The 20397-nt window shown below is 44.3% G+C and overlaps 1 protein-coding gene across 1 annotated transcript in view; it reads right to left on the bottom strand.

Annotated features, from left to right (window-relative positions):
• Positions 1-20397, bottom strand: part of ptprsb (protein tyrosine phosphatase receptor type Sb) — a 139295-nt gene that overhangs the window by 80708 nt on the left and 38190 nt on the right. Inside the window, exon 4 of the mRNA XM_083782502.1 lies at positions 2173-2283. Coding sequence (XP_083638628.1) covers positions 2173-2283 — 111 coding nt within the window. The remainder of the gene's footprint in view (positions 1-2172; positions 2284-20397) is intronic.

Here is a 20397-nt window from a genome sequence, read left to right as displayed (position 1 = left end):
ACATATTATTATGTTGGGTGGGAGTGGCCAGTGACATCTATTATGTTGGGTGGGAGTGGCCAGTGACATATTATTATGTTGGGTGGGAGTGGCCAGTGACATCTATTATGTTGGGTGGGAGTGGCCAGTGACATATTATTATGTTGGGTGGGAGTGGCCAGTGACATCTATTATGTTGGGTGGGAGTGGCCAGTGACATATTATTATGTTGGGTGGGAGTGGCCAGTGACATATTATGTTGGGTGGGAGTGGCCAGTGACATATATTATGTTGGGTGGGAGTGGCCAGTGACATATTATTATGTTGGGTGGGAGTGGCCAGTGACATCTATTATGTTGGGTGGGAGTGGCCAGTGACATCTATTATGTTGGGTGGGAGTGGCCAGTGACATATATTATGTTGGGTGGGAGTGGCCAGTGACATATATTATGTTGGGTGGGAGTGGCCAGTGACATCTATTATGTTGGGTGGGAGTGGCCAGTGACATATTATTATGTTGGGTGGGAGTGGCCAGTGACATATTATTATGTTGGGTGGGAGTGGCCAGTGACAAATTATGTTGGGTGGGAATTGAAATCCTGAATGGTAACATGATTATCAATTTAAAATGCATTTAGTTATAGGTTACCTATATGTAAACTTTATGAACTTTAATGCAAATACAAAACGGAGGTAATTAAAGCGGGTTGAGTCTGGAATTGGAACAGATGAAATTAATAATATATCAGTATTCCGATATTGTATTATATAATTGCTCATATCATGTTATGTTATGCTCGATATTATGTGCGGGCTACATTAAGTGATGGTGGGGGCCCTATGTGGCCCATGGGCCGCCAGTTGCCCATGTAAGCAACACAGCTGTAGCTAATCAATTGAATAACGGGATGTGTCAATACACTCATTATTAATTTGTTAGCTGCAGCTGTGTTGCTCACTATCCTGCCATGTTATTTTTATTCCGATCCGCTGTAGTTCATAACCTGAATTGTTATTGTATATCCATCTCCCTGCTCTTAATGTTTAATGATGGTGTTTAATTGTGCCGAGCAGGGAGAACAATGTAGCAGTTGTTCTATAATAAATATTGGTTAAATCTATATTCATGAGTTATCTGACTGAACTGGAAAAAAATAAACTACAAAATCAGCCTGGGGTATATCGTACTTTAACTTTGCGATGCACGCGGCGGGCCCTGGAGACGGCCACCGCAGCCCGACCCGACGTCAGAACTTCAGCGCGGCGAACGGAGACAGCCGTCTCATTAGCGACAAGAGTTCACTAAAGGTGAACGAGCGTCCAATTAAAAGTCCAGCAGTGAGTCTGTGTCTGGACATGTTTTCCGCTGGTCGTGCGGTCTCCTAGCGGCCTCTTTATCAAGCTGCCGGTTTCACAGCCACGTTTGTTTTAAATAACGAGTCATTGCAAATCAAAATTGTGTTCATAATACAATAAAAAACAGTGTGTGTAACATCATTATAATTAATCACTTTCCAATGATGGTTATCATCATCATCATCATCATCGTATTATTGTTGTTATTACGACTATTGTTTATTTATTCAATTTTTGCAGAGGGAAATCGACCAAAAAAAAAGCAACTATGAACCTTCACCTTTACAACCAAGGAGGAGGCCTTTTCTTTCCAACATGACGAATGCCCTTCAGAAACCAGTTATCTACAGGGAGGTGCAGCCTGCGTTTAGCCCACATCGTATGGTTTGTTAGGAGCGCTGCTGCCATCCTTCTTTTGCTGCTTCTACCTCAGTCCGTTTAACAATAATACGCTCAATGTAGATTCCATTCCATGCAGTTAAACCAAGGTGTGTTCACTTCCAACATGTTGTTGTTTTTAACACATGGGTCTGATAGTTGGAGCTCGGCACCCAGGTTTAACGAAGGGTGTGTGTGTGTGTGTGTGTGTGTGTGTGTGTGTGTCGCGCGTGAGTGTGTGTGTGTGTGTGTGTGTGTGTGTTCAGGTTGGGGCAGAGCAGAATAGGACCAACATATACATATATATCATAGACAATGGATGGGTTAGTATTCACAGCTGGTGTGTTTGGCTACTGTGGATGCATCTTCAGTACAGATAGACCGGCCGTAGTGGTTTGAATGTGTGTGCGCTTGTGTGCGTGCGTGTGTGTGCAGGGGCATCCCGGGGCCATGTCCTACCTCGCACGTACAGGTTGGCGGGGGAAGAGTAGCGCACACCTTTAGAGTTAGTGGCCACGCACTCATACTTCCCCTGGTCCGTCTCCTCACTGTTCTCTATCTGCAAGGCTCCTGAGAGAGAGAGAGAGAGAGAGAGAGAGAGAAAAAAAAACATCAGGTATATTAGTTTGCTTGCCTGAGCCTGAGTAATTCCCCATTGCAGAAGATGAATCTATCGTTATTGCCGCTAAACCTTCGTACAATCTGCAAGTGAAGGGGGTTTGAGTGGAGGTCCATGGCAGCGTCCGGCTTCCTAGCTATTTACATTACTTTTGGCCTTTAACAGACGCTCTTAATCCAGAGTGACTCACAGTAAGCAAGGTAAGCACAAACTAATAATGTACATCAAAATAATAAGAACTGAAGGACGCCAGGTAAACAAAATTATAACATGGCGGAAGATTGGGAGTGTGCATTTCTAACTGGGGAGTTTGTTCCACAGTATAGGACGTGTGGAGCGTTGACCCGGAGGTTGGGCGGCACGCATTAGTCCGGCATCCCATTAGTCTGACTACGTGGCCGGTTACGACTTCCGCGTGCAGTTAGGGTTAAGCTCTGGGAATAGGGTTAGGGCCGATTCATACTCGCTGTTTCGGCGCTGTAGTGCCGAAATGATTTCGGCTCGTCAGAAATTTTCAGTAGCACCGAAGAGCCGACTTTAGCACGGTACCCGCCCCCCCGAACCTCAAATGACGTCAAATTGTAGGCTCTACAGCGCCGAACCGACTTTTATTCGGCTCTAAAATAGGAGTATGAATCGGCCCTTAGTATGAACGCCTGACGTCACTCACTCATCCCCTGGTTCCACGGACATTTTTCTCCATGGAGAACAACATGGGATCCTCCTGAAATCGTCTCATATAATTGTGGTCCAAAAATAAACAAACTGTCTAGGCGATATTGTCGGGAAAGTGTCTCCGTATCGGTTTACGACAGTCAGTCACTCGTATTTGATACAGCCTGTTTCTAGCGAAGATGTAACAAATTCAGCAGCAGTACAACTCAGTCAGTTAATTCTTCATATCCATTATGAGTGAGCTGATCTAAGATCCCACTATGGGGATTACAATGCAAATAAAAAGTATGTGAACCTGTGGACTTAGCGACCCTCTACCAATATTGGCGTCAGACTTCGGTGTTCTATGGCCGGAATAGGGTAGTCGGATTCATGGCTGTCGGATTATTGGGACGAAACCCCCAGATGTTTTGAGGAAGGTTCGAGCCTGACAGACAGCTTATTCCCTGTGTTAGCTGATGATGCATGCATCATTATTGTTTGTGTTCTAGGCTCTAGTCTAGACTATAGCTACTGTTATCGGCCTCCCACCAGGCTGTAAAAGCATCATAATTTAGCACCTCTGCTGCATGCACTGGCCAGACTGCTCTAAATAGCGCTGAATGCATAATTATTGATTCATTTATAAACTACATCAGTGTGTTCCTAGACAATAGCTAGCTGTCTCCCACCTGCCTCTACACCAGAGTCCGTTAAGCAGCATCTGCTGTGTGTGCACTGTGCAGGCTGCTGTGTGTGAGTGTGTGTGCACTGTGCAGGCTGCTGTGTGTGTGTGTGTGTGTGTGTGTGTGTGTGTGTGTGTGTGTGTGTGCTGTGTGTGCTGTGTTCGCTCGCGGCCACAGACAGCGCCCGCCGCGTGGAAATCTGCTTCACTTCTTCCACCGCTTTTGTTCTGCTCCCTCCCTGACAAAGTGTTGCCTCCGTAAATGAGCTATAATTATATTCCCCTGCACTCTTTTGTTTGGCACTTCTTACACTGTGCTTTTTTCCCCCCTCCTTTTTTTTAGTGTTTTGTTTGGCGAGAGTATTTATGATCTTTTGTCTTTTTCTTCATTTTTTTTCCTTTCTTTCAGGCGCGTTCCATCGGAACTGCCATGGGGACTTACGTTGTACCGTATGTGGGACCCCCCACTGAGATGGAAGACACAGACATGCCGTTTTCTGCTTGTTTCATCAACCAGCCAAAAAAATAGGGTCCCTAAAATACTTTCAGAAGTCAGAAGCTGCAGTATAAGCAATCAAAAGAACAATGGCTTGTGTGTGTGTGTGTGTGTGTGTGTGTGTGTGTGTGTGTGCGCGCGTGCGTGCGTGTGCGTGCATGTGTGCATGTGTGTAACGAGAGTAACCAGTAGATCTCAAGAGCTGAATGGACGACAACACACATTTTCCACAGTGGGTCGGTGTGAGACCAATAATTAATTAGCAAAAACAAAACAATAACATACTGTAGCTGTCAATAACGGATTGGAGACCATATTGACTCGCTGGTAGCCTGAACGCCATCAGTGGTTTGGGAGATTTGCCGTGGATAAACAGACAGACGGACAGACGGACAGCTATAGGGCAAAAACACACTCGTGGGAGCCATTCCGTGCCTGGCTGAGAGACGCTACAGTGAAAACAGACAAGAGTTGTCACTGATAAACAAAAAGAAACCCACAAAAGGACACAGTGACCTTTCTATGACATTGATGGATTTATGTTTTAGTATAACATTTGTGTGTGTGTGTGTGTGTGTGTGTGTGTGTGTGTGCGTACGTGATGTTGCTGTTCTGTTGGATATTCCAAGCAAAATAATCTCTCTCTCTCAAAAAAAAGAAGAGAAAAATCACATTTCATTAAGGGTAATTTATGCGTTAGGCACAGGAAGTGTTGCGTTGCACTTTTTAAGGTTGAAAATATGACATTTCCGCCGAGTGGCATGTCATGTGGCCCTGTGTGTTTTTTTTTGCTGGGAAATTAATTATGCGTCAGGGAAGAGGCAGGTGACTGACAAAGACACAGTGTGCGTCTGACACAGTCACGACTTCCTGTAAGCAGATACAGAAGTACTCAGAGATTTTACTTAAAGGACAACTCCAGACTAAACTAGACAAAGTGCCAATCGGCACAGGTCTCCACCAGGGCAGGTCAGGTTGTGGCCTCATGGTGGCGCTATAACAGGCTGTTGAGGAAGATTTGGGCCGGAGGTTCGTGTTGGAGGGATGCAGGTACAATGTTTTTCCATGTGTGCATACATAAGTTGTATACAGATCGATGCAGTTATAGCTAAAAACAGGAATTGGCCTGTTATAGCGCCACCATGAGGCTGATTTGGATGAAAAAATGGTGGCATGTCGTCCTCGGCCTAGTGGGAATATGCGTGCACAGTTTCATCGCAATCGGACGCTGCGTTGAGGAGTTGTGGCGATTTGTACAAAGCGGGCTACTCCTGAAAAGTGTAGGAGCCAATCGTGGCCAACCAGGATGGAATATGAGAAATCAAAAAAACCTGTCTTGATCACATGACTATGGAGATCATGTGTACCGATTTGCGTGAAATTTTGATAAAATCTGAAGGAGTAATAATAGAAAATGTGTTTTACATATGTCGGCCCCCTGGTGGCGCTATAAAGAGCAGATGTGAAAAATTCCAGACAAAGGTTTTTCCTTGGCCTCTAGGGAGTTGGCATACAAAGTTATCCACAGATCCGTGCAGTTAGAGGTAAAAACACTTTTCGGCCAGTTATAGCGCCACCTTGAGGCTGAGTTGAAATTGTTCATGTGGCATTTTGTCCTCGGCCTAGTGGGAATGTGGGTGCACAATTTCACGGAAATCACGCGATGTGTTCATGATTTGCAGCATTTTGTTTGAAACTGAGCACTCCTGTGAACTTTGGAAGCCAATCTTAACCAATCAGGATGGAGTCTGATAAATCTGAAAGACCCGTTTCGTTGAATGGCTCTAGAGAGACTGTGTACCAATTTGCGTGATGTTTGGACAAAATCTGTAGGTGTACTGTGCAAAAACTTGTTTTGCACAAAGCGGCCTCCTGGTGGCGCTATAACAGGCCGTTCTGGAAAGTTTGGGGCAGAGGTTCATCGTTGGCATCCAGGGAGTGTGTGTGCAAAATTTGGCATCGACCGGGTTAACGGTGGCCGAGATTAGCTGCTCACGGACACACGGACGGACGGACGGACACACACGGACGGACGGACACACGGACGGACGGAGTGCAAAACATACTCTCCCCACATGCCTTCGGCCTGGTGGAGACAATAATAACATAAAGGGACATTTTCCTACTCGATTTATGAGACATTCATGAGGGACCACCAAGGGATGGATGTGTAAATGTGTCATGGTTTGGCCCTCTGCCTGTTTATTCCCCTCTTTCTGTATCTCTCCCTCTGCCCAGTTGTGTCCGTCTTTCCACTTCGGCCACTCCCACTTCCCATTGCAGCCCTCAGTCCTAGTTACACACCTGGTTCCACTCTCATCAGCCCAGCCAATTACAAACCTGTGAACTCTGCTACAATCAACCCACCACCTATAACTACTGGACTCCTTGCACAAACTAACTGTCAGTTGCTCATCTCAGTGTTCCTCTGTACCTGGAAATCCTCGTTCTCAGTCTGTAAGGTTTGCCTTTTTCTGGACTTGTGTTTTGCCTAGTGCTTTGTTTTAGTTTTGGACTTGTGTTGCATTTTGGATTTTCCTGAGCTTGAAGTTAGTCTTTTGTTTGTCAACTGCCTTGTGCTTCAATAAATAAGTTTATTTTGAACTTCCCTCTGCATTTGGGTTCAGTCATTCTGCCACCGTGACAGTATGTTCTGACCTAAAATATCATATGAACCCAGCAGAGCGAAGACTTTTTCACCAAAAGGTGGAGGACTTTGAAAATGTTGTTGCTCATTTCATGGCCTCACCCCCTAGCCTACATTGCATGCTGCACTCCAAGAGGAGATCTCTATCCAGCAGCAGTGGTTTAAGGAGAGGCCGTGGGTAAGCCATTTTGTCCCCCACCTGAATGTGGTCTGTGAGAGGCTCAAGGACTTTGAACTACCCAGTCAATTAGAGTTGGAGTAGTGAGCTTTTCAACTGTCTGCCCTGTCCCAGATCAACAAAAGAACCAGCCTTTGGATTTTTTTCATATTTTTGCAAGACTGCTAAAATCCCGGTGTACTCTGAGCCAGCTTGAGCCCAGGACCCTTATGAAGGGTCTCGCTTGGCCCTCTGTGTGGGGAACCGTGGGCCTGCCAGGAGAAGGCGTGGTCGCCATGGCTCCTTACACCCCCAGTGGTCTTCACTGCCCAGCACCCCACTACCCGGCATTCAAACCGCCCTACTGCCCAGCTCTCCGCCCTCTACCCTGCCTGTAGATCCTGCAGCACCCTCCATGTCTCCTGGATGTGCAGGCCAATTACAAACCTGTGAACTCTGCTACAATCAACCCACCACCTATAAATACTGGACTCCTTGCACAAACTAACTGTCAGAACATAAATCAGTGTCCGTTGCTCATCTCAGTGTTCCTCTTAGCCCCTCTCGGGACCCTACATAAAGCTTTTCTGAAATTTTTATGAGTTTTATGTTGGGTCCCTGGTCAGACCTATATTTTCGTATGGAAATTCCAGTACACGGAAGTAGAAATTCTCTCTAAAATAGGATCTGCGCCAAGTGACAGCATTATTTTCCTTGAGTTATTCTGAATTCGGTAACTTTAAGTAGCTATACATCCCGCTGCGAATATCTCCTGTGGCGCGGAAGCCGTTAAGTATTTTTAATCTTTGTTTGACCTTTATTTCTTCTTGTTTGTTTACCGTTTATTGTACCGCCTCCCGGTGTGCGGTTGGCTTGTGAGGCTACGTTCCTGCCTCTGAGCTGCTGTGTCATAGCTATAGCGCCACTAGCTAGCCAGATAGGCGGTACAATGAGGTGTCAATAAACAAGGAAGGAAGAGAAGAATCCAAGCTTCCAAATCGGGCAAACATATATTAAAAATACTTAACGGCTTCCGCGCCACAGGAGATATTCGCAGCGGCATGTATGGGTAATTATACTTTACATATTCAGAAAGCCTCACACTGAGAAATATCGTCAAAGAGCGCGGGGAGCCGCTAAACATGTTGTTTATGTTTTAAAATGGGTGCGTCCCAGGTGGCATGGTAGTAGTGCTACAGGACCCAATGCTATCTGTGTCAACAAAATGTCAGAAACTTCAGTAGCATTTGGGTTCTGCTTGGAGGGCTATGTTCCTCTGTACCTGGAAATCCTCGTTCTCAGTCTGTAAGGTTTGCCTTTTTCTGGACTTGTGTTTTGCCTAGTGCTTTGTTTTAGTTTTGGACTTGTGTTGGATTTTCCTGAGCTTGAAGTTAGTCTTTTGTCAACTGCCTTGTGCTTCAATAAATAAGTTTATTTTGAACTTCCCTCTGCATTTGGGTTCAGTCATTCTGCCACCGTGACAAAATGTTGCATTACCACAACACCTATTCTGTAACAAAATGTTGTTGTAAAAATCCTGTATTTGAAATATACTTACAATAACAAAGTAAAAGTACTACAAGCTCACAACGTGCGTGCGATTCTCCAAACTACACACTTTTCCACTACTATGGCATGCACTTCCCATTGCAATCAGAACTGCAGACTCACTCCCAATCTTCCACCGTCATCTGAAAACCCACCTCTCCAGACTCCATCTTAGCCCGTATAGCATTAGCACTTCATGCCCTAGCCTTGACGACCTTACAGGCGCACGCAAAGGCTCAACTTAATGTAACTTAGATAGCATTTTATGTAGACATACAGTAGCACTCTATAGTGGAAATGCATATCGTAGTTTCATCCACAGTTAGGTTCTTAGCTTACTTATGATTCATCATGATGACTATTTTCTATGTATTTGATGTATTACCGTGTGTTGATCCTGCTTACTGTAAATCACTCTGGATTAAGAGCATCTGATAAATGCCTAAATTGTAAATTGTAAACTGTACTCAGCTCGAGGCAGAGGTTCCTCCAACACTAGAAAAGTTTGACTCATTACAGATTCAGCTAAAGGGTGCACATACCTGCGTGTGCGTGTCTGTGTGAGTACACGCATGTGTGTGTGTGTGTGTGTGTGTGTGTGTGTGCGTGTGTGTGTACGCAATGCATGCATCCACGGCACGCACAATGAACCGAGGCCTGGAAGCTGTCTTCTTCTTCCATCAATACATGAAAGTCTCTCTCTCTCTCTCATGGTATGTTGCAGCGCAGGGACCGATGCACACAGGAATACATTATGTGAGCTATAAGTAGACGTTGTGACGGAAAAGCAGCACACCTCCGCCGTCATTGGAAACTTGTTTTGTTATGTGCAAAGCACGGCATTTATATACATGCAGAATGACAGGTGTATTAATACATTCTGAAATGGCACACGGCAGCATATCTCCCCCGAGTCATATGGATATCCCCGTTGGCTTAGTGGTTAAGATGTTGACTTTCCACATGGGAGACCTGGGTTCGATTCCCGGGCGCCACACACGCACACACACACAGTCACACACAGATGAGATTTAACGGTAGGGGGTAAAGTGAGCCGGGTGGGTGGTAGGGAGTGTTGTGTTCTTTGGGCCGGACAGGGACCAAGGTGATCAGGTGGCACCATGCATGGTAACCTGATCCGTCTGTAAGAACATGTAGTCAGACCTGACTGAGTGATAAGCCTGCCTGGGTCCTCAAATCCACTTCCTGATCACCGTGTCTGCTCTAACACGCTAGTGCTGAATCGCCTTCGCGTTTGAGTATATATACATATGTCCTCCCATTAAATCATGGGAGGAGATCAGGGTTTTGCCTCTGCAGGTGCAAATGAGCACAGACACAGAATGTGGTGCAGATGAACGTTACACGCAGACAAATGGTAAATGGTGCATTTATATAGCGCCGTTATCTAAGGCACTTTACATGGATTGTGCATTACATCCACCCATTCACACACATTCATACCTCTTCGGGAACAATTAGGGGCTCAGTGTCTTGCTCAAGGACACTTTGGCTCCAAAACTATGGAATGCACATCCCATCGCAAACCGAACTGCAGCCTCACTCCCAATCTTCCGCTGTAGTCTGAAAACCCACCTCTTCAGACTCCATCATGGCCCGACATTTTTATGTAGACTTAGATAGCATTTTATGTAGACTTATAGCATTTTTATGTAGCACTATAAAGTATACAAACATGCTTAGTTCCATTATATAGATATTCCACTGTTACGTTCTTAGCTTACGTATGATTCATGATAACTACTTTTTATATATGTGATGTATTGCCATGCTTTTCTGTTCTTGTTTAATGTAAGTCGCTCTGGATTAAGAGCGTCTGCTAAATGCCTAAATTGGGGGAACTCGGGATCGAACTGAAGTCGTCGACTCGTCGTTGATGAGATGATACCCCTGAGATGATGATGATGAAAACTACCGTATCTATATCATTCAGCATTGCATTTTCTTATACCGTAGTGTGAACTCTGCAATCCACTTGACATAGAACCCTTTTTGGTTACTTGGAAAAATAACATGATAGGAACAATGCACAGAAACGAAATTTCACCCACTTGTTTACTTGTAAAACTGATGTGACAAAAAAGATGTTTCTGATTCTGAACGATTTCCAAAACAATATTTTGTATAGTTGCTCAGTGGGAACGGGCCTTTACAGATCTGCAAGGGTCCGTTTGGTTCCTAATTCTATTTTATTTAACCTTTTTTTTTTTTTTTTTTTTAAGATATTTTTTTGCGGCTTACGCCTTTTATTGATTTTTGAAGGGACAGACAGTAGGCTGACAGGAAACGGGAGAGAGATGGGGGGATGACCTGCAGTAAAGGCCGTGTCGGGTCCGGGAGTCGAACCCGCGGCACACTGCGACTGGATTACCAGTCCGGTGCCCAGACCGTTACGCTACGGCCTGGGCCATTTAACCTTTATTTAACCAGTAAAAACACATATCAACCCATTTAGCTGCCGTACTCCGTGGAACCCCCTCAAGGACCCCTAGGGGGCTGTGTGTGGGGGTCCAAGGACCGCCCCCAACATCGAGAGTCTACACTATCTGACATGTGGATAAATAGAATCTCTAATTGGCAGCAGCTAACTATCACAGCCTGCGTTGTCCCTGTCTCAGATGAATGCACTACTGTCACAGAACACGCACGCACGCACGCATCCAGCGATGATGTTCATGGCACTGAACAGGAGGTTTTTTTATTGAAACACATTTCCAGAAAGAGAAAACACGATGCATGTTGAAGTCATTTGTAAAACGAGGCACACAGCACAGGCCTGACATCTGTTCCGCTCCCACTGCATTCATTTTATGAGCAAATAGACGCTCACATTCTGTTTGTGTCAACTGGAGCTGCTCTGCACCCGTCCAAAATGTCTCCGTGTGTCTGTTGCTTAATTAACCCATGGCAGCGTCTCTGAAACAAGCCTTTCTATTTCATCCTGAACTGGTCGTCACTGTGTGTCTCCATCTTCTTTGGGATGATCACAATGACGTTTGCATAATCGTTGGTTTAGTTTGGTTCATCTGTATGAATTAATCATATCTAAAACAACATATTATTGAAAACATGTCATTTGTATTCATTATGTGCTCGTATGTTCAATGCCCAAAAAAATCAATTAAAGTGATCGGTGAAGACCCTAAACATCACCATTCCACTGCATGGATGTGAGTGGAATGCTGATTGCATAACTAACTACCTGTTATCTTTTTCAATACTTTTTATCCCACAATTTTGCAACCCATTATTTCACCCAGTGTCAAATTATCTAATGTAATCTTGGGCGCTACACTTCCTGGGGGGCAGCAGACAGACCGCATGCTTCCTTCTATGCATGAGGAGTCCAAGCTGCTTCTTTTCACCTGACAAGGGGGAGTTTCCCCGGCCGGACGTAGCGCGTGGAAGGAACACGTTATTCCGACCAGTTTAGAGACCATGATTACTGCATGTTTTTTGTGAGCGTACCTACCCTAGGTGACAACATGCAAACTCCACATAGAAAGGCCATTCCGCCCCGGGTATGGGCACTGATGACGTGGAGGAGAGAACACGCCACAGCGTCCCCAGTGGGAATCGAACCCAGGACATTCTAGCTGTGAGGCGACAGCACTATACCACCGTGTCCCCAGCATAACTACCTGTTGACATGAAATCCATGTGAGATCAAACTGCACTGAATTGCACTTATATAATTACAATTGGCCACGAGGACGTGACGTCACGAGGCGTAATGGACTGGCAACCATGTATGGAGGCGTGACCGACCGAACGACTGATGGGTTTTGCAAGTTTTCATAGTAATCTGTGACCTTCGGAAGGATGGATGGGGAAGGATCAACATAATGTAATGTCAGAACAGGTCAGCTCCTTATGGAAATCTAAGGGTGTGAGGTTTGACGCGAGATGTAGTGTTGCTGGCCAATATTGATGACATCAGGGATCTCCAAATATGGGCTTAATATTAACGACATCACGTGATCACAAGGCATGACCAAATATGGGGCGTGACCAACTGATGGGAAATGCGCAATTTCATAGTTAACTGCGACCTGCATAATAATAATAAATCTGATTCCGTATGCCAGTGTGTGAACATAGCGTAAAAAGCAAGCGTGAATGAGCACAAGCAGGCGACGCTAACGGAGGCAGTAGGACAGAGATAATCAGGGCCAGCATTCACAGCTGGGCCTTGTGTTTTCAGTTGGGCTGGTATCAACTGGCTGCTTCTGCTCTGCCATTTAAACCTGATTGATTTGCATGCAAGACATGTTTGATTTGAGCTTGTGGTCACCGGCTGATTTACATGGTGACTCAATTCAACATGGGTTTCACTGGGTGATTTACATGGTGACTCAATTCAACATGGGTTTCACTGGGTGATTTACATGGTGACTCAGGGACAATCCAACATGGGTTTCACTGGGTGATTTACATGGTGACTCAGGGACAATTCAACATGGGTTTCACTGGGTGATTTACATGGTGACTCAATTCAACATGGGTTTCACTGGGTGATTTACATGGTGACTCAATTCAACATGGGTTTCACTGGGTGATTTACATGTTGACTCAATTCAACATGGGTTTCACTGGGTGATTTACATGGTGACTCAATCCAACATGGGTTTCACTGGGTGATTTACATGGTGACTCAATTCAACATGGGTTTCACTGGGTGATTTACATGGTGACTCAATTCAACATGGGTTTCACTGGGTGATTTACATGGTGACTCAATCCAACATGGGTTTCACTGGGTGATTTACATGGTGACTCAATTCAACATGGGTTTCACTGGGTGATTTACATGGTGACTCAATTCAACATGGGTTTCACTGGGTGATTTACATGGTGACTCAATCCAACATGGGTTTCACTGGGTGATTTACATGGTGACTCAATTCAACATGGGTTTCACTGGGTGATTTACATGGTGACTCAATTCAACATGGGTTTCACTGGGTGATTTACATGGTGACTCAATTCAACATGGGTTTCACTGGGTGATTTACATGGTGACTCAGGGACAATTCAACATGGGTTTCACTGGGTGATTTACATGGTGACTCAATTCAACATGGGTTTCACTGGGTGATTTACATGGTGACTCAATCCAACATGGGTTTCACTGGGTGATTTACATGGTGACTCAATTCAACATGGGTTTCACTGGGTGATTTACATGGTGACTCAATTCAACATGGGTTTCACTGGGTGATTTACATGGTGACTCAATTCAACATGGGTTTCACTGGGTGATTTACATGGTGACTCAATCCAACATGGGTTTCACTGGGTGATTTACATGGTGACTCGGGGACAATTCAACATGGGTTTCACTGGGTGATTTACATGGTGACTCAGGGACCAGTGTTGATTCCGTCGACTAAAACTAAGACGAAAAATGTTCGTCGACTACCTTTTTCCACTGATGAAAACTAAATGGAAAATAAATGAAAACTAAGCTATCATGACTAAAACTAAGACTAAATATAGTCTTAGTTTTGAGCTTGTGAGCTTGCATTGTGAGCTTGTAGATCGGCTTGTAGATCGGCTATTTTCAGCAAGCGTAAAATCAGCCATTACGACGGCATCATGGCCCGCCAAAATAAATGTGTGTATTCTCTGTGTTCATGTCAAGGCGTGGGTTTGTCCATAATGTGTTCAAATGCAATGTCCATCATTTTGCCATAGAATCACTGTGTTTACTTAATTTATATCCATACCAAAATATCTTCAAAAAAACTTGCACTACCCACAACTTTCACACAGATTTCATGTCTTTGCTATAGTTAACGTTTCAATTTCAAATCACTGAATCGTTTCGTATCGCCATAACGAACCAATATCGTCCATGTATGGTATTGCCAACCATGGTATCGTATCGCTGTTAAAAGTTAAAGGTTTATAGCCATTTCTCTCAGTGTAATTATTTGTGTAGTGTGGGATGGCGCATGACAGCGGGCCGTTTTGCCCTGAAAAAAAAAAGACTGTTTTGCCCTGAAAAAGGAAGAACCTAAGTTACACATTTATATGTGCCCGTTAACCAACTTCATGTGCTGAATTTAAGTTTGAACTGGTGCCTTTCCTCCATAAATGCCTGCGTAGGCAAAACTTGCTGTCTCCCGCCTATCGTTGTTCAGTGGCGCCCACAGTAGGTGTACTGTACTTTGGCTTTTTGCACGGCTGCAGGTACTTGAGTACATGTACTATAGCCTGTCACAGCAGAGTCTCATTAATGGCCACAAAAACAAACAGCATGCTACGTTTCCCTTTCTGGCTGTATTCCCAGAGGCTGAGGAGTGAAAGCTGAACCAGAGCAATAAGCCCTGATCACACCGGAGAGAGACGATGTGTCCATCCATCACTCAGCATGCTGCCCCAGGCCTCATATTACACACCATCTGTTAGACAGGGGAGGTGGTACAGGGCCTGTTGGCATGCCCAGGTACACTATACCCACCTCTGCATGCCCAGGTAAACTATATATCAACCTCTGTGGCATACCCAGGTAGACTGTACCCACCTCTGTGGCATGCCCAGGTAAACTGTACCAATCTATGTGGAATACCCAGGTAAACTGTACCAACCTCTGTGGCATACCCAGGTAAACTGTACCAACCTCTGTGGCATGCCCAGGTAAACTGTACCAACCTCTGTGGCATACCCAGGTAAACTGTAACAACCTCTGTGGCATGGTAAATGGTAAATGGTAAATGGTGCATTTATATAGCGCCTTTATCCAAGGCGCTTTACAGAGATTGTGCATTACATTCACCCATTCACACACACATTCATACACCGATGGCAGCGGAAACCATGCAAGGCACCAACTAGCACATCGGGAGCAATTAGGGGTTCAGTGTCTTGCTCAAGGACACTTCGACAGTAACTCTGGGGGAGCCCGGGTTCGAACTGGCAACCTTGCGGTTACCATCCAGGCACTACCCCTGAGCCACCGCCGCCCCATGCCCAGGTAAACTGTACCAACCTCTGTGGCATACCCAGGTAAACTGCACCAACCTCTGTGGCATACCCAGGTAAACTGTACCAACCTCTGTGTCATACCCAGGTAAACTGTACCAACCTCTGTGGTATGCCCAGGTAGACTGTACTGTACTGAGCGTGCGTTTGCGCGTGTACATGTATTACTATACTACTGTCACCATAAGTATAGTACAATGTGATCCACAGACATTGTGAGGCTAATATTAGTATAATTACAGTCATATAATGTTTTGCCTATAATTTGTTGGGTCCACTTATAGTACCTTGCTGTCCACAGGTTGATAATGGTGGTTGAAAGGCGTAGGCACACATTACCAATAGCAGTGGCTCTTCCTCTAGAGAAGTGCTTTTCATGTCAAGGCCCTTTATTTATTTGCCGTTTGAGCCACGGACCACCTGATGAGATTTAGCCTCTCAGACCCAAGACTTAGAAGATTTTGTAATTGTTGGATAGGATTGATGAGGTAGGACTGGAGTGTAGTAAAGAGATAGTGGTAGAGGTAGTGGAGTATTGGAAATTGGACATACTCCAATAAAGTACAAATAAAGCTCATTTCCACCACTCGTGAACAGAAGGTTTTCACCCCATGCACTCTCTGCCAGGAGTTGATACAAGGGTTTTAACATGGTCTATTAAATGTGTGAAACACTGATAATACGGGAGAGAACACTATTTACCATCTCACTGTCCACCTCGTCCGATTCATTGAATACAAATGATGTATTATTATTCAGCTGTCTGTCTCGGAGTTAAATTTATGCCGTGAGTTACTCCCCTTAGTTCACAGGGATTCACAGTTTTTATTACGGAAGAAATAGTGCTTCAAAACCTAGTCTATCAAACGACATCAAAGGGCTGGAGTGTGCAAAATGTGAACAATGTCCCCAAACCTTGAAGAGAGATGTTAATGATACAGCAGGCTGGCAGGGATCCATCCAGCGTTGCTAAAGCTGTACAGAGAACAAGCTGACAACGTGCTTTCAATCCTATCTCTGTGTAAGGCTTTTCATTACATTATGTCCATGTTGGGTGGAAACCGTATATGTTCAAATGTAGTTATCATTTAGTCACTAATCTAGGGCCGCCCTTGTGTAGTGGTTAGAGCATATGCCGTATTGCCTTTCATGCAGAAGGTCTTGTTCTGTTAATACTTTGGATTGGTATAATATTCATAAAACCCACACAGACACACTGTGTACCGAAAATAGCCAATCTATGAGCTGTGAGCGCGCTGTGATCTTGTAGATCGGAAGTATGGCATTAATCTACGAAATACAGGGTTACCTTCTATTTGGTCTCAACATGTCAACTCTAAACTGCTTTGTTTTAATTTATTTTGCAAATGGAAGCTACGCCTCGGGGCTCACCGCGGCTCGGGCCGTGCGGTTGCATCTCTCTACGTGATTTCACATTGATTGGATCCATAGCTTAATTAACATGACAGTTATGTCTTCTGGTCAGACCGTCACATGAGAGGCTCGTTTAGAGAGGCGAACCAAGATGAAGACATTGTCGCTGTCAGGGCAGAGACCTCTCCATGTTCCGCCTATACTTGATCATACTGTACTACGGCCATCCATCTTCAGCTGTTTATCCGTAGTACAACTAGTACCACTGTACTACAGTGTCACACTAAAACATCAAAAGTATCGGCATTTTGCTGCTTTTGAATTTGAATCCTGAAAAGTAACAGTTTTGGGTTTTTCCCCCCCATTTGTTTTCGGGGACCCCCAGGGGTCCTTGAGGGGGTACCACAGGGTCCCCATCAAAAGGAGATAATTTAGCATCAATTTCATTTTAACCACTTGAATGAATGAATGAATGAATGAAATAATAATAGGCTACTAATAATAAAAATCACACCCGTGTGAAGTGAGGGGCGCTAATACATATATAAGTCTAACTCAAGTTGCTATGATTAGGTGATGTAATGGTGAACAATCGGTGACAAAACAAACATTAAATTATCTTTATTGTTAATGGCATTTAATGTTTGTGTTAGGGACAAGATGACGTACAATTTCCCTTCATTGACAATGGCGTTTTTAAAACAAACATTGAACTAGAAACAAACATAAATTTCTGTCCCTTGTCAATGGCGTTTTTAAAACAAACATTGAACTAAAAACAAACATTAAACCTGTATGTAAGAGGTGCTAGCGCCCCTCAAAAATAAACATTTGGACAACATGATTCTTTATTCCTGGATCAGAGCCTCCAGGGTGGAGGGCCGGGCATCAGAGCATTAAATGGAGTATTGTCCCCGACTCTGAAACATTTTTAATCTGATTTAGTCCCAATCGATACCCATCCATCTACATCCATATTTATTTATTGCCAGCCCATATTTCTTTCTGAAAAGACGCTTCTGTCAGATGGGGATCAACGGCCGAACTAACACATGTTGATTGATGGGGTGGTGACATGGAGATGACATGGAGATGAATCGTTATTAGCAAGTGATCCCCCAACTCCACCCCCGGACCTTTTAGTAATTACTTTCAAACTAATTATCAAGTCCACGAATACAACACTAGACAGGCTACTCATCTCCATCTGTATCGTACTAGTCATGGTCAGTTTTCTATTAGATATATACAGAGGTACTACACTTTGGGACAAATAATCTATTCTATTTCGTCTCTGAACTTGTTTAAGAACAAATTGAAGGTTGTTCCGATTGACCAACTTAATTATCATAGTTTGTATTCTCTTCTCGTCTCTAATCATGTCTTAGATATCAAGTATTTTGAATCATGTTGTATGATTCATTGATTGTTATATACTGTTATGACATGCTATGTATACTGCAATCATGTCTTCTGGAAATTATTTAAATCTTCTTATAATGTTTTGTATTGTATTTTATATATACAGTAGGTAGAGGCCTCGTATAAGCCCCCAGGGGTTCTTGCCACCTCCTGGAACTTTCCCTTTGCTATTTTTGTATGCTTTACTGTATTGCTTTATACTGTGAATAAATAAAAATCTAATCAAATCAGATCATAGATGTATGTGTGCATTCAGTCACGGTCTCGCTCTGTGCATTGGTTACCGTGGTAACGCGGTAGTGACGTAGTAGGTGTTGAGTGAGCCTGCATTACGCTAAACCAACACCAAACCATGGAGATCTGTGATCGGTCTTTCATACTGGATCACATCTTCCCAAAGAGGGGTCCGGGGCAGGGGGGTATGGTCCGGGGACCCCCAGGGGTCCCTGAGGGACTTCCAGGGGGTCCCCAGCTAAATGATAGCTTGGAACCAAATGGACCCTTATGGATCTGTAACTCAGAGTAAAATTAACATTGACTTTACAATTTAAATTGAAGTCCCAGAAGTAGAAATGCCATAAAATGGGGGTCCGTAGACTAATGCATGTCAAACTGGGGGTCCCTGAAATTAAACGGGTTGAGAATCACTGCTAGTGCCATAAAAATCTTCTCTTATGGGGGGTCCCTACCTGGCATATGTTTTAATATGGAGGTCCGTGGGGCTAATTAGTGTCAATTGGGAGTCCTTGACATGAAAAGGTTTGGAACCACTGCTCTAGAGATCTGTGATCTGTCCTTTCATAACTGGATCACTCTCCGTGGTTGCCGGGCGGAATCCCTAGAACCTAAAGACAACAATGTCAGCCACAGATACAGTAGGCTGATCCATGCAGCGGTACACAACAATGGTCCGTGCTGCACTCACAGCAGGCGTTTCTCCCATTTCGATGTCATGTGTGTCAGTGTTTTCACAACAAACAAAGCACTGTGGAGCAGAGCTGTGTGCGGAGTGGCCTTTTTTATCTCTTGATCCATTGTCAAGCACCTGCAAGGAACTGGATATGTGCAACCGTTTTTAACTAGTTTCTCCCATTTGGCCCATAAAGTGTTGCCACTCACATCTCACTTCTCAGCATACCATTTAGCGTCACTATTCAGGGCGAAACAGAGATTTGGTGTAGAACGAGAAAAAAAAGGAGCAGGAACATACAAGTATAAATATATTTTTCCAACTCAAGTGGGCTGTAGAGTTTATGCCACAGCAGTTTTGGATGATATCAAAAGATCTGCTATTTTTCAAAGGCTAAAGTATAACATCTATCTAGATAAATGCACCAGTCTCTGTCTGTCTGTATGTGTATGTGTGTAATCCACATAACTCGAGAACCGTTTGCGCCACCAACTTCAAATTCAACACGCGTTCTACACCACAGCAGGGGGTGCAGTGTCCGGTGTCGAGTCGGTCGGACCCACGGTTGTCCAGAACCATCCCAAAAACGCCTCTGATCGGGGTCTGGACCGGGCCCCTGCCCAGAGTCCATATATGGAGCTGGCCTGTTCTGACCTCGCAACACTCCATATTTGGGCATGCCTGGCACAGAACTCCATAAGCTGGCCTGTTCTGACATACAGCACGCCACCGAGTGGCGCGCTACAAGCTTGTAGATCTGCTATTTTTTTTTATCGTATAAATGTGGCGCAAATCTTTGAATATATACTCTTTCAAAGTGAATGTTGAAACGCGTGTGGCCACAACCCTTTTTAACTTTAAATCATCACTAGAGGAACTCAGAGTGTTTAAAGTGATTACTGAGTCTATAGAGAACTTACCACTGTGGCTTGTCTCCATCGGGCATGCTGCTAATAATGACTTATAATTAACTCTCCTATGGTGGATTACCTGCATTTGCATAATTGGAATTTGGCAAAAATTCACAGTGTGTCTCTCCACGCACATACCTTTTTAACATTCAGGGTTTGGGGAAAACGGGGAGCCTACATTATAATACATTAAGGCAATTACAATACGGTGTTTTGCCTCACGATAGTTATTTTATTTAAATTGTGCTACTTG

Source organism: Protomyctophum parallelum (genome assembly GCF_964188405.1).
Source record: "Protomyctophum parallelum genome assembly, chromosome: 14".
Lineage (NCBI taxonomy): Eukaryota > Metazoa > Chordata > Actinopteri > Myctophiformes > Myctophidae > Protomyctophum > Protomyctophum parallelum.
This window is presented reverse-complemented; position numbering and strand designations above follow the sequence as displayed.